This window comes from Eurypyga helias, unplaced genomic scaffold (genome assembly GCF_000690775.1).
Source record: "Eurypyga helias isolate BGI_N326 unplaced genomic scaffold, ASM69077v1 scaffold1491, whole genome shotgun sequence".
Classification (NCBI taxonomy): domain Eukaryota; kingdom Metazoa; phylum Chordata; class Aves; order Eurypygiformes; family Eurypygidae; genus Eurypyga; species Eurypyga helias.
In genome coordinates this window covers 1-13560 of record NW_010232511.1, presented here as the reverse complement: position 1 = coordinate 13560, position 13560 = coordinate 1, and the positions used below count along the sequence as shown (strand labels likewise).

The 13560-nt window shown below is 42.2% G+C and overlaps 1 protein-coding gene across 1 annotated transcript; it reads right to left on the bottom strand.

The window, feature by feature from the left end:
- Positions 1–581: 581 nt before the first annotated feature.
- On the bottom strand, positions 582–10004 carry LOC104516898 (chromosome unknown open reading frame, human C16orf87; the record flags this gene model as incomplete). The annotated part of the gene is made up of 3 exons (XM_010161392.1): positions 582–1125; positions 7006–7188; positions 9893–10004. Coding segments are annotated over 3 exons (414 nt in total), but the record flags the coding sequence as incomplete, so codon positions are not given.
- Positions 10005–13560: the final 3556 nt, after the last annotated feature.

The window sequence follows — 13560 nt, the reverse complement described above, 5'->3', positions numbered from 1 at the left end:
AGAACAGCTCATTTTTGCACACTCAGGTGGTCTTTTGCTTTGGTATTTACAGGGAACATTCCAAAGACAATACTGCTAAGAATTACAGGTTTAGAAAAGAGAAAAAGCTGATGAGAGTCAAAGGAACTGGCATATCCCCATCTCTTGGAAATACCAGAAGCTAGCTGCAGAGCTACATCCCTGATGCCTGCTTCTCTCCCTCTCCAGCAAGCGATGGGCCAAGAGTATGTGAGAAGTACTTACCGTCTGGACAAGGCAGACGCCCAAACTGTTGCTACAGAACAGGCTCTCAAATTTCAGGATTCTGACCCCAAAAAGTGTATGTGACTCTTAAAAAAACCATACTCTATGTAAAAGGGAATTATTTTCTAGAGAGGATTAATAAACAAAACAAAGCCGTCAAGCAGAATAAATCCACCAAAATGAAGCCACTTTAATTTTCTTCCTATCGGAATGATATCAGACCTACTGAAAAAATGCAAATCTAAAGCCATCCCTAGGATGAAGAGCAGATTTCTTAAAGGATTAAAAACAACACACCCCCAGTATCACAAAGGTACTTAATTCCCAGTTCAATAAAATATTGGAATATCGATTTATTAAAAAGTTATGTGAACTGTACATACGTAAACTGCAACATAGCTGAAAAATCTGAAATATATAATTTTAAAGGAAAATCATTTATTTCTGAAAATATTCAAAATATTGCATTTCTGGCAGCAAATTTAAAGGAAGTGCTCTGGAATGGGTGCAGTCTCTCTGTGCATTTGTCTAGCATTTGTCTTCAAGGTGTAAAAAGTATCTGCTTTCTGATTTTCATAGCACAATCTTGTGAACACTTTCTGACTTGTAGAGACAGAATTCGATTTCCAAGAACTGCAGTAGAATTTTAACACGAAATACTGTGGTCCTTGTCGGCGCAGACAACACATTTTCCGAGAGTCCACGACACCTTGGAAATACGCTAGCCATTCTGCATATAAATGCACCAGATTGTGCTTACAAGTTACAGAATAAGTCTTTGATTGATAATTTTTCTGTTTATTTCCGCCAAGGCCACAGAAAACACGAAGGCCTTTTCATCTGAAAGGTTAGCATACATGTCAACTTCTTTCTCTTGTTTCTCTGTAGAAGAAAAAAAAGTCACTATTAGAAGCTTTTTCCATTATCCGAAGTTAATGCAAGTTACATGGTAGTTAATAAATTATGTGGAGCGGCGTACTGGAATTGAAAAAGAGGTTACACAATCAAGTCCTATGCAGGGAAGGATTGAGAGAGAGGAAGGAATGGCAGCACACAAAGGTGCTACAAGAGTCACAGAATTAGTCATCCAAAAGCATGACTGAATTTCTGTTCTTTCATGACAAAGAATGAGTCACTAACATTACACTGATTCCTGACACAAAAGAGTATTCGAGTGTTCCTCCAGTTTAGGGTATTTTTGCTTTTACATAAACACCTCCCAACCCACAAACCAAAGACATTTCACAACATCATCAGTAAATACGACACTTGTTCCCCTATTTCATATCTAAGTGAGAGGAACCCAAGAGTTTAATTAGTGTCCAAGACTAAAGAGCAGCTACATGGCAGAAGTAAGGTTCCCATTTTGTCACCATTAACATTTCTAGACTTCCTATACCGCAGACTCAATCTTCCCCCAGATGCAGAACAATGCTAACACCTCAGGGAGCAAGGGAAAGCCTCTGAATTCCCTCTACTGATGTTGGCTTCTTTCAAGGCTACAGAGAGCGAACAGCAAGCCAACAAGAAGCTTCCATACCACAGTACTCAGCACACCAAGTTTCACTACAGCTGTGCCAAAACTCACAGGAGAGTACTTTGATAAACACCACTTACTCTGGATCACAACTTCATTTCCCAGTTGAACTAGCCACTGGAGCAGCTGACACAACTCATTAAGAAAAAAACCCAAACAACAAGACAAACACCACCACAACAAAACCAGCTTTGTCAGCAGAACACCGGGCTTGTAGATACAGAGAAGAGAGAAACACATATAGGGCTTCAAGACTGGTGTCTAATTCCATCCCTGATCCAAGTTCCATGGTGACCTGGACTAACTGACCGTCACAACACACAGCTCACCTGACAGACCCCATCTCCTTCACACACTGACACGTGTGCACATTCTTTTTGACCATGGCACACACAGATTGCTCCACCAAAACACCTAAATCAGCAAGGGCAAGTGAGAGAAAGCAGCATTGGAAAAGAATGGAAAACACCATGTGGAAAAAAGAAAAAAAAAAAAAGAAGATATCAGCATGTCCCATCTCCACCTACTCACATGGTTATTCCTTCAAAGGGTCCACATATATAACAATATTTTTAGATTTGGCTTCACATGTGATCGTGTTACAGCTACAAACTCCATTCCAACCAACTACCTTCCCTGTAAAGTCAAGTGCTTGTGGTAAGCAATTAAATGGGAGAAACTGAAAAACCTTTTACCACTGTGCTCCCATTTAATGCTGATGCAGCAGCACACAGCAATAAAACCCTCCACCTGAAGATTTCTGCACAGTTTAAGTCACACACACAAGCTCACCTTTCCTTGCAAGGAAAATTGGTTAGCGAGGAGCCTGGACACACAAAGATGCATCAGTTTTAAATCTTAAAACAAGAGACTTGCCTCCGCAAAGTATAACAAATAGCAGCATGGTTGGTATTAGCAACGTAAATGATTCCCTGGCCACACAAGACAATGTTCTCTGGTGTATTGAGTTTGAAATGAAAGCTAAAAAACTGCATTTTGCTGCAAGTCCTACCCTGTAGCTTAAGACAAATCAGTTCTGTATGTATACTCGGCCTGGGTTGCTCCATTTCCTCCATCCCACCGCTTACAAATTAACAATGCTGGGAGTTGTTCTGAGCACAGACACTACGCCCACTGGTTATTCAACATTAATCTCTTTTATTGTCATACCTAAACCCCTCCCCTTTTTCATACTTCCTCATCCATACAAATCCAGGCACGATGTGAATGCGTCAGCGTCCAACAAAATCAAAAACATTTTTATTCCTGGTTATTGGTAACAGATTGTAGACTTCTCAGGAAGAAAACTCGCTCGAATTTCCCTTCCTTCCGTGCTCACACAGTACTGGCTTGTTCTGAGAGACTGCAGCTTTAAATAGCCAAAACCTTGATAGCAAACAGTATCAGGGATTAACACAGGTTTGCAGGCTTTATGCATTCAGAAAACAACTTCAGTTCTCATCAGTAACTAGTGAGGAGTTTGCACCTGCCTAACATTTCATCATACGCTACTCACAGGATACCATGGTTCCTACAGACACCATTAAAACCTTCCGCTTCACAGCCTTATCTGAAAGCAGCTCTGACTCACTTATCTGCTATTAACAAATGAATGTCTTACAGAAACAATACCATTTTTATAAGACAAAAAATATTCAGTCTTTTGATATACAACTAAAAGGCTATTTAAGTGAAAATATACAGTTGTTCTGTAGCACATCTTGGATCCCCGTATCTCCTGCAACCCATTAGACCCACAGCCCTTAAAATTGTGATTCGTGTAGAAATGAAACAGACCTCCCCCCTCACAAGTTTTGCATGGATCTGCAGTCCAAAGTTCTGAGATGCACTACGCAAGATCGTGAACTACTTCAAATGTGCACATTGGGCAAGCAAATGTATGAGTAATACAGTCAGAACTTCCTGGAAAACTCGGGTAAAGCAATTTAATTCAGCTTAAGTTTTATCAGGATACTGAAATGGATATATCTTTATGAAGAGATTCATTCCCCCTTAAGTATCAAGCATGCTTTAGTAAGACTCCAGGCCGCTTGAGTTTTACTTGACAGTAACCTCTTTCAGGAACAGAACAACCAACACCACTTCCTCCAGCCTACAAGGAGGGGTTTGTTTGGTTTAGTGTAACCAAAGTTGTTACCTAGATAACAAGGCAGCCTGGGAACCTGCCTAGCTGTGCATCACAGTCCCACACAACAGAGCAATAAATATACCACCAGAACAAAAACCAGAATCAGATTATGAAACTTCTGCTTTACAAGTACACTGTAGCGTTCCAGCCAGACAAACTGCGCGTGTTGATGAGCCAAGCCTGCAGTGAGAAGTTCCTGTTGTGCAGGGTCATCACACGGCTCTGAAACCTCCGACAGGAATATTCTGTGGGTCCCAGCACCCTGCCATATCCCCTCAGTCTCCATCAGCTTTCTTTCCTCACCCCTCCATTCCTTCTTATTAAATCCACAGGGAAAAGAGTTTATTTTAAAAAGCCCTTTTGCTTCTCCTATTCTTATTAATTGCTGTTGAATCCTGCAGCTCTTCGCTCTAGTGTGAGCCAGTCACGAAGGATACAAAAGCACTAGTCAAAGGCACAGACATCACTGGGAACAAGCACGCCGCGGATGAAAAAAGCACGACACGAGCCAAGGAAGCAGAGCTACACGTCAGGGGTGTCTTTAGGAAGAGAAGTTTCACAGTTGGGTGGTCTTCAAACAGACAGATTATCTGCTCTTCCATGCTACTACAATTTAGGTGTCTCTCTCCTCCTGTTTTTCATCTACAAGTGCATCAGAGATTGTAGGCACCTAAGAGGCACCAAATACTTCACAGCTTTGCAGGCAGTGGCCTCTTTTCAAGTCTTTCGGGGACAAGAAGAATAGCACAATCTCTAGGGACACGTAAAACGTACCCAAAGTACCCTAGAAATATACAATAGGCGAGGAAATCACGTACTTCAAGTCTAAGGTTAAGCCCATGTCCGGCACTCTAGGGCTGACTTTCAACATTACGCAGACTGATACAAGGACTAGCAATGAGTCACACCAAAAAAAAAACCCACTTTAATTGGAGTAGAAGAATTAAAGTTGCTTAATATGCTTTTACACAACACTGTCAAGCAGCAGGTTTGGTAAAGGAAGGATATTTCTAAAATTCCTCATTAATTACTCCACACGTCGTAGTTAGGCCAATTTTATAAGCCACTGGAAAAGGGATAAGTTGGTGTTAACTTGGTTTATAGTAACTACTTACGAAATGATAGGTTCTCTGCTGAATTTATTTTTATAGCTGTGACAGCCATCTACCAACGTTTTGTTAGGTTTTATAACTCCGCTCAATAATCACCAGTGGTCTACACAGATTACAGTCTGACAGAATCAGAAATAAGTCAGAAGAAAATATCCTTAATCCGCTTACTGCTAACCAATAAGGTGTGCTGTACTGGTGAGGAGCAGAGACAACTACAGAGGGGCAGGAACCCAAGCTCTGTACCAGCTCTGCAGAAGAGGTCAAGGAAGAAGTAGTAGCAGTAGTCACAGTACCAAGAAAAGGGGATGGTTGGACAGAACAAGATGAGGAAGGCAATTTTCTCAAGTGAGGTTCTGCTCTAAAAAAAAACCCCACAACACCAAACCCAAGAAAACAACACTCCACACACACACATTATGCAGAATTATGTATCACTACATCCCTATTTCTAGTTTTCTACCTCCGAGAACTGCCATATCGTCACACTTTGAAGTATGCAGTAAGAGGTCAAAACATTCAGCCTAGTTTTGGACAGGAAAGCATCTTCTCTGAATATCCCTCATGCTTTCAAATTCTTGCTTTTTGGACACTGTAAGACATGCATTAAGACAATGGGTCTTTTCTTTTGATTGCTTAGACTGCTTTCCTCTCTCTCAGGGGACAGGAACGAAGATTTGCTTTGTACAGGGCAACCCAACAAGTCGCAGGAATTTCCAAAACCAAGCTGTGTGTGAACTAGACTGTCAGAAAAATGCATAGAAACGATTCTAGAGGTGCTAGACAAAGCCTAGCTTGGATCAGTTACAAATAGGGAAGCTCTGTATTCTGGGAAGCTCCACAAATCAATAAGCCATATGCAACAGTGAAGAGATTAGATATTTTAAGTGTATTCCTATAAAGCAAGTGCCATCCAGAAAACAAACTTCGTCTCCTCTTTCCACAGCCAAAGCACTAAATGAGCAATAAAACAACAACAAAAAAAATCCCAATTTATACTTTGTTTTTATACGAAAGAAACTTTAGAAATTAACATATTTACATTAAACAGCAGAGACAACCAATTGGGTTTGAACAGTTAGAAGATAAAAGAACTCACTTTGCAACCTGGATTAACACCCATTTTTGTTATCAAGTAAGGTGGCAGGAGAAAAAACCAATTGCATCTGAGTTATGTCACAAGGTATGCTTGACCGTTTCAGTAGTTTTAAGTATGAAGTCATCATCTTCCTATCTGCCTTCCATCCTTTTTGTCTATGCTAAATTCTAGAATAATTATTCAGGCCTAAAATTAGTATCTCCAAAATCATAGACAGCAAATGCAGTGTCAATAGGCTCATAAAAAAACAGGAATCTTAAGTGACAGTCACCTACTTGAGGGGCTCCAAAATTGCTCCAGGGCAAGTAGCAGTCTATTGTATAAAGATTAAGACCAGCAGGTCACCAAGGAACCTTAATAAGCAAGGAGGCATTCTTTCCTCTAGAGTATTATTCTGTAGAAACATGAGACTAAAATTCAGGTCATAGGAGTGATTCAAGATGCCTTTTTACTTTGGCTCTCAAAAAAAGTTTCAAGGAACTTTTTAAGCAATCCAATCATCCTAATCGCTCTGATAACAGGCACCATTCTATATTTTGTCCTTGTGATCTAGAGCAGTGGTACCTCAAAAAAAACAAACCGAAACTACTAGGCACTACAGTCCAATGGCTTTCAACCTGCATATTGGAACTTGACCTGGTGACTAAAAATACAGACTCAAGTTCCTTATAGTTAGTTCCAGTCAGACATTGAATCATAAAACCAGAAGTCTCTACAGATGTGACAACAGTTTCTTCCCCATGTTAAGACAGCGGGTATTGGCTCAACTAGTCTAGTTACTTACATGGTTTGAATGGTATATTTATTGATTCAAAAAGTCTTCATACAAAAAGAAAACCAAATGAAAGTATTTCTCCAGTTCTCATACCTCTTTCTTCTTCGTGCTTTTTGGCTGAGGCACTCTTAGGTCTTCCTCTTCCTCGTCTGCTATGATCTGAATGGCTGTTAGACCTGGATCTTTTTCGGTTTTCTAAGTCTTTATTTACTGCAGAATTTATCTTCTCTCGCTTAACTCTCTCTGTCCGTCTCCGTTTGGCCTCACTCTTGTTTTCTGTGCAAATGAATAGAGACAGTATGATACAGGGTTGTTTTCATCTTTGTCCTTAATTTACTCTTAATCCTTACCCCACACAATCACCTTTTTTCTTTAAATCTCTCAGCAAAAGCAGTTAGACGTCTGTTCCTTTACAATTACATCTGCATGACATCCATGCAGAAATTAACATGTCAGCTCCAGAATGACACTTCACTTCCTGATTACAAGCATCAAGCCTTTAATTATTAAGCCTTTAATCAAGCCTTTTATTCAAATGTATTTTGCAACGAATGTTTGCTAGTATACAAAAAGTTCAGCTTCCCATAATAAGATGGAAAAAACCTGTACAGATCACAGCCCTCAAGACAGTCCACTGCAATTGTTTACATTGGCCAAAAAAAAAAAGTTTACCATACAAGCAAACAGCAAATACTTCATCTTCTTTCTACACAAGCAATGAAGTTATTCCCAGTGCTCACACAAATCGAAAAGCCGAGTCAACGACGCTGTCAGTAAATGCCACATTACAAAGCACACGTGTCCCACCAAATCCAGTTTATGACAAGGCCTCATAACACTTGATGCTGAACAGGGATTATTTTCCTACACTGCAGAGTCAAGTAAGAGTATTTACATGAGTTTCGCCTTTAAATTAAGTTTGGATTAACAAGCTTGGGTACTGAAAACAGTAGTCACCACAGCACATCACTCAACACTGACTAGTTGCACATTGGCAAGGCTGCAGCACCATTCTGCAGTAGCTGTATTGTTGAAAATCCTGAAACAACGCTCCCTAACGGAAGTTGCAGTTACCTTATGAGCACAGTACCGACCTACGCAGTCTCCCACTACACCCTCCAGGGTAACTGGTTTCCTTTTGCTGCAGTTGTCCCATTATCTTATATAGACACAGGGTACGAAATGGACATCAGGGTAACTTGTCACTAATATTAACACAAAAGCTGCACTTCACAGTATCACAAAAAGGCCGAGGTAGCGAGGGGCCTCTGGAGACCAACCTGTCTCAACCCGTCTCAATCTGCAGGGCCACCAAGAGCCAGCTGCCCAGGACCAGTCCAGGTGGCTTTTGAGAATCTCCAAGGATGGAGACTCCACAGCCTCTCTGGAGAATCTGTGCCTGTGCTCAGTCACGGCAACTCTAAAAAAAGTGTTTCCTGGTGTTCAGAGGGAACAGCCTGTGTTTCAGTTTGTGCCCATTATGTCTTGTTCTGTCACTGGGCACCACTGACTAAAGTCGGGCTCCATCTCCTCTGCAGCCTTCCTTCAGGTATTTACATACATTGGTAAGATTCCTCTGAGCCTTCTCTTCTCCAGCCTGGGCAGGGCCAGGTCTCTCGGGCTTTCCCCAGAGGAAAGATGCTCCGCTCCATCTTTGTGGCCCTTCTGTGGCCTCTCTCCAGTGTGTCCATGTCTCTCTTGGACTGGGGAGCCCAGAACTGGACACAGTACTCCAGGTGTGGCCTCACCAGTGTTTAACTGAGGGGAAGTATCCTCTCCCTCGGCCTGATGGCAATATGTCTCAAGCAGCCGAGAGTATCATTAGCTTCCTCTGCCACAAAGGCACATTGCCGGCTCACGTTCAACCTGCTGCTCACCAGGACCCCGGGTCCTTTCCTGCAAAGCAGCTTTCCAGCAGCAGCCCCCAGCATATACTCGTGCACGGGGTTCTTCCTTCCCTGCTGCATCTCCTGAGTAAGAAGCTGAATTAGGCAAGAGCTTTGCTCCACCAGATTATGGCCTGCAGCTTCACATGGTAACTACTTTATCGTAAAACGGTCAGGGAGAGGAAAAGAATTGACCAACGCTTCCAAACCGTACCACAGACATTGCTTTACCTCCTCTACCTTCAAAGTTCAGTTGTTTAGCACCATCTCATATAATTCCTACAAGCTGGTAAAATATAAGTATCCTGCAAAACAGTGATACAAAATATCAAATATTTAGTTTCCACTTTGTAGGCCTGGGAGATAATTTTAAAAAATAGACATTATAATTCAGAATTTATTTTTTTTACATCTTCCTTGGCAGGTGCTTGCTATGACTAATTCCTACTAAGAGTTGAAGTAGTGATAAAAATGAACACAAGGAGAACGTTAATCATGCCAGAATGAATATTCAACCAGCCTCTTACTGTACCCATCAACAAAAGACGTGCAAGTAAGACAAGAAATACACTATTTTTTAATTTACCCATGCAGAGAAAAGTAAGACCCACCTGGTTTTAGATCAAACATCCAACCAATTTTATTCAGTGCCACCAATGCATTCATTAATGAAGTACCACTCAACATAACTTATTAAAAAAAAAAAAAAAGATTTTTACTTTCAGAAAACCCAGCTTTCATGAGCATGTACTCTGAGGTACCCCTTGGTACCTCTAGAAATTTAGCTTCAAAACAGGATCAACAGAAAGTTTTCTGTAAGGAGTTTTGCAGAGCGACCGATGTGTATCACTAGAATATACACAGAATAAATGCCAACATCACAAGTCCAAAGGAGGTAAGACTGAAAAACAACAGGTTTTTACTCCCTCAAAAATCAAGAAAAATAAACATAAGTCTACCATGCATAAATTCAGGTGAAAGTGAACGGACAACCGTCAATTTACACACTGAAGTAAAATACTCTGTCCTTTGCCTCCAAGAAATAAAGGGAAAGAACTGTCACCTTCCCTTCTTCCCACCTCCATAAGCATTACCTGTGATGGGTGGTGATCTCTCAGCCCGTTTAGCATGCAAGAGTTTTCGACTAATAAATATGTAGCCACAGGGACACGATTTACATGCGACAGGAACCTGGGAAAAACAAAAGACAAGTATTTCAGATTATGACAAAATTCCTCTCCAGTGAAGAAAGCAGCCTAGTAACTCACATTTTGACCCCAGCAATACCTCTTCAAATCCAGTCTGTGCTGCAAACTACAGCCTGGACTACCACACAATTGTATTTAAATGCAGTATAAACATGCAGGTTCTGCTGCAAATCACCCACAAGCCTTTTCTTTATGCAGTTGTTAAAAATCAGGCTGGAAACATACAGCTGTTGGCACCGCTTTGTACTACCAACCCTTTCCCCAGACTGTCAGGAAGGGGATGGGGGAAAGTGGGGAGCACGAAAGCAAGGGTGAATTAGAATAGGAATACAATTTCTCTTCGGAGCTCTTCAATATCCCCAATGAAATCAGTCAGGCATTCCCCATTTTGCTTTGTTTACTTAAAAAAAATAAAGAAAAAGTCTGAGTTAAAGCTGTCGGTACATTCTGAATAGATTCACTTTCAGAAGCCTGTGAAAGCAACCCTTTCAAGAGCAGAGGCAGCTTTAAACAGCAGGCACAATAGAGCCCAACGCGGCACAGATGCACTCGTACCGCTCTCCAACACCCGTGCGGGCACGGTGGGTGGTTACAGCGGGACCTAGTTAGTGCAAAACACCAGTAACCCACCGCAGATAGTCTAAAGCTGACTGCGGGGTGAAGAGCTTGGGAGACTGTAGGGCTCCAGCCAGTATATTCCCCCAGCATAACACAATTTAAACCAAGAGGAGAATATCTAGAAAGGCTGTAGTTACATGAAAAATGAAAAAACCTTACTCTGAGCAATTAAAAAAATTACGCTGGTAAATTACAAACCTCATTACCTTCACTTAAGGCCAAGATCTTTGGAGATCTTTTAAAGTCGTAAGGAATACACCATATTGCTTTGATTAGGTTTAAGACTGAAAACACAAATCAAAGCAAGTTTAAACAGAGATCTGGAAGAGATTAACACACATTAAAGTCAAGTCATGTTGAAGCCCAACAGTGGGGGAAAAAAAGCAGGAGGTAATTTCCCTAATGTAATTCTTTCAGTCAGGTCTCTGCAAGTTTGCCAATGTCCACTGCAGCAAACAGGAGTCCAGAACCCCGACGGCCTGTGCAGTTTGACTGGACGTGCAGAAGAACCAAGTCCAATGTTCTACTGGCTGGGAAAAAAACTGCCGAATCAGTATGCAATTCAAGGGAAACTTGACTACTGCTCAGAAAAAACAAGTTATTACGCTTCCTGCAGCACATCTTAGTTCCTAGACTTCACCCCAAGAACAGGCTACAGGTTGTACGTAACTAGAGCCTTTTCAATTCCCTTTATGGAGACACTGATACAAAAAAGACAGTTCTAATCAAAGTTTATTGAACCTTAAGATCAGAATTTAGCAGTCTTGTGTGCACACTTAACTCCCTCTTCATAAGTCATTATAACAGTACTAAAAACCACTCGCTAGCAGATAGCTTGTCTGTATTAGAGCAATATAAGAGTTCCATTTAAGTCTATTTTGGAACACCTGGGTCTCTTCAATAATTATGTTTCTGGGCTCAAACTAAAAAAAATACTGGGGAAAGCCACCCAAGAGGATTGGAGCAGACCCAATATTTTTCAATTACCTTACCTGTGTTTAACAGAACAATGTTGTTCCCACGTTACAGGTTTGGCACTAGGTGCGTGTATCAATGGGGGGATTAGGTGGGAAGGGGATTATTCAGGGAAAGATAGTTATCCTTTGAAGACCTATGCTGATAACATCCTGTAACATAATTATTAAGGCAGTAGAGTCCTCAAACACTACTTTACTGTAACATTTTCCTAACCAAAAAGAAATTGAATTGCTCATACAAGAAAGTTTACCTGAAGCTAAATTAAGAAGAAATAACTATTTCTCCTGATTTCTTCTGCAAGTCCTTCAGACTCCTTAATTTAATGGGGCCGTGCTTTCATCATGAAAATACCAAAAACCTCTTTTTGTTATTTTTTAAAAGTCTAAATGGCAATCACACGTCCTCTAAATTATAACAGAAAGTTTTAAAGCCAAAGAAGTGTTACTCAACATAGTGCTCCAAAATTTGTGGCTGCCTACATATTTCCATGCACACCACTTCTAGGGAAGAAATCAGAAACAAATGGAAAGCCCTTGTTTACGGAAGAACTAAGAAACACTAGCACAGGACACAGCCACTTTAGAGTCACACAAGAGCTTGCTCACACTCGGCGAAGGGCTGGCTTGTACTGCAGGTTTCAGTTTCTTGTCCCCTCTCGAGCATTTGGCACTGGAAAACAAGGTCCTGTGAGCAACGATTGTGCCAGGGCAGGGCACATGCACATCAGTTCCCTGTTAGCCACAGAAGGGCTGCTAACAGAAAATCCACACTGCCATATCCGTATCGTGTTTTGCTTCCAAAGCACAGAACAAAGTGAAAGTTACAGCATCAGCTTAAAAAGCCAGCGATGTTTGCTGACTTGCGCTGCCTGTTGATGGTGGTTTGACGTTCACTCCCTTTATTTCTTAAAAAACAGGCAACCAAAACCAACCTCCCCCCCCCATCACCACTCTCCTATTCAGCTTCTTGACTCAATTTCTTCCTTCACCAACCCAATAACCAGAACGTGGGGTGGTTTTTTTCCCCTCGGAAATAGTATTTCAGTGACGTGCTCAACACGCGAGCATTTGCAGTGGTTCATCTAACTGCTTCAAACACCCCCCAGCCAGCTCAACGCTCCAAGCTGTTCCAGAATGAGCAGAAACACGACAGAAACTACGCAAGTCAGAACAAATAAGGTTATACATGAAGACTGGGGGGAAAAGTAAGGAAAAACGGCATGAGACTAGTAAGTCTAGCTAAAATCGCGTGTACCAGTCAAGTTTCAGGATCGAGTACCAGCAGCGTGGTTACGCGTAGAGCCTCTCCCCCCAGCCTGAGCCCCTCGGCAGCCGCCTGCGGAGCTGGGCCATTGTTCCACCGGGAGCACTGCTGGAACCAACCGGCCTATTTTTAATGGTAACGTCACGACCACTCGAAGCATGGAGGAGCTGTGCCCATATATATATATCCCGGTACAGTAACAGGGAGGGTTGGAGTAACTCCATTTTGTGTGCGTAAGCCAACTGCAGTGAGACGCCAAACACCGGTTCCCGTCCACATCCCGACTCCACCGTCGCAACCGCGGGGAAGGTCTCGGTTTTGCTGTTTCTGTAGAAGCCCATGAGAAAACCCCACAGCCGGACGCTCTCCCCGCTAGCCTTAGGCACATCAGTCATCCCAAGGGCAAACCGCATGGAATCCATCGCTAAATTCATTGTGTTTTTCATGAATTACATAGGTACTAAACAATTCTGCGCGTTGTTCCAGCATAATGTTACGGAAGGAAAGGAACGCGGTGTTTGCTCCACGCTCCACGCAGGGGTTGCAAAGGGAAGGATCATCATTCCATGTAAACACGGCTCCGCAGGGGCACGGAGGTCGTTCAACTCCCCCTCTCCTCCCCCAGAGCCGGAGAGCCCGGTCGCGCCGCTCCCACCGGCGCACAGCACCGGGTGCCACGGGGCACCCAGCACCGC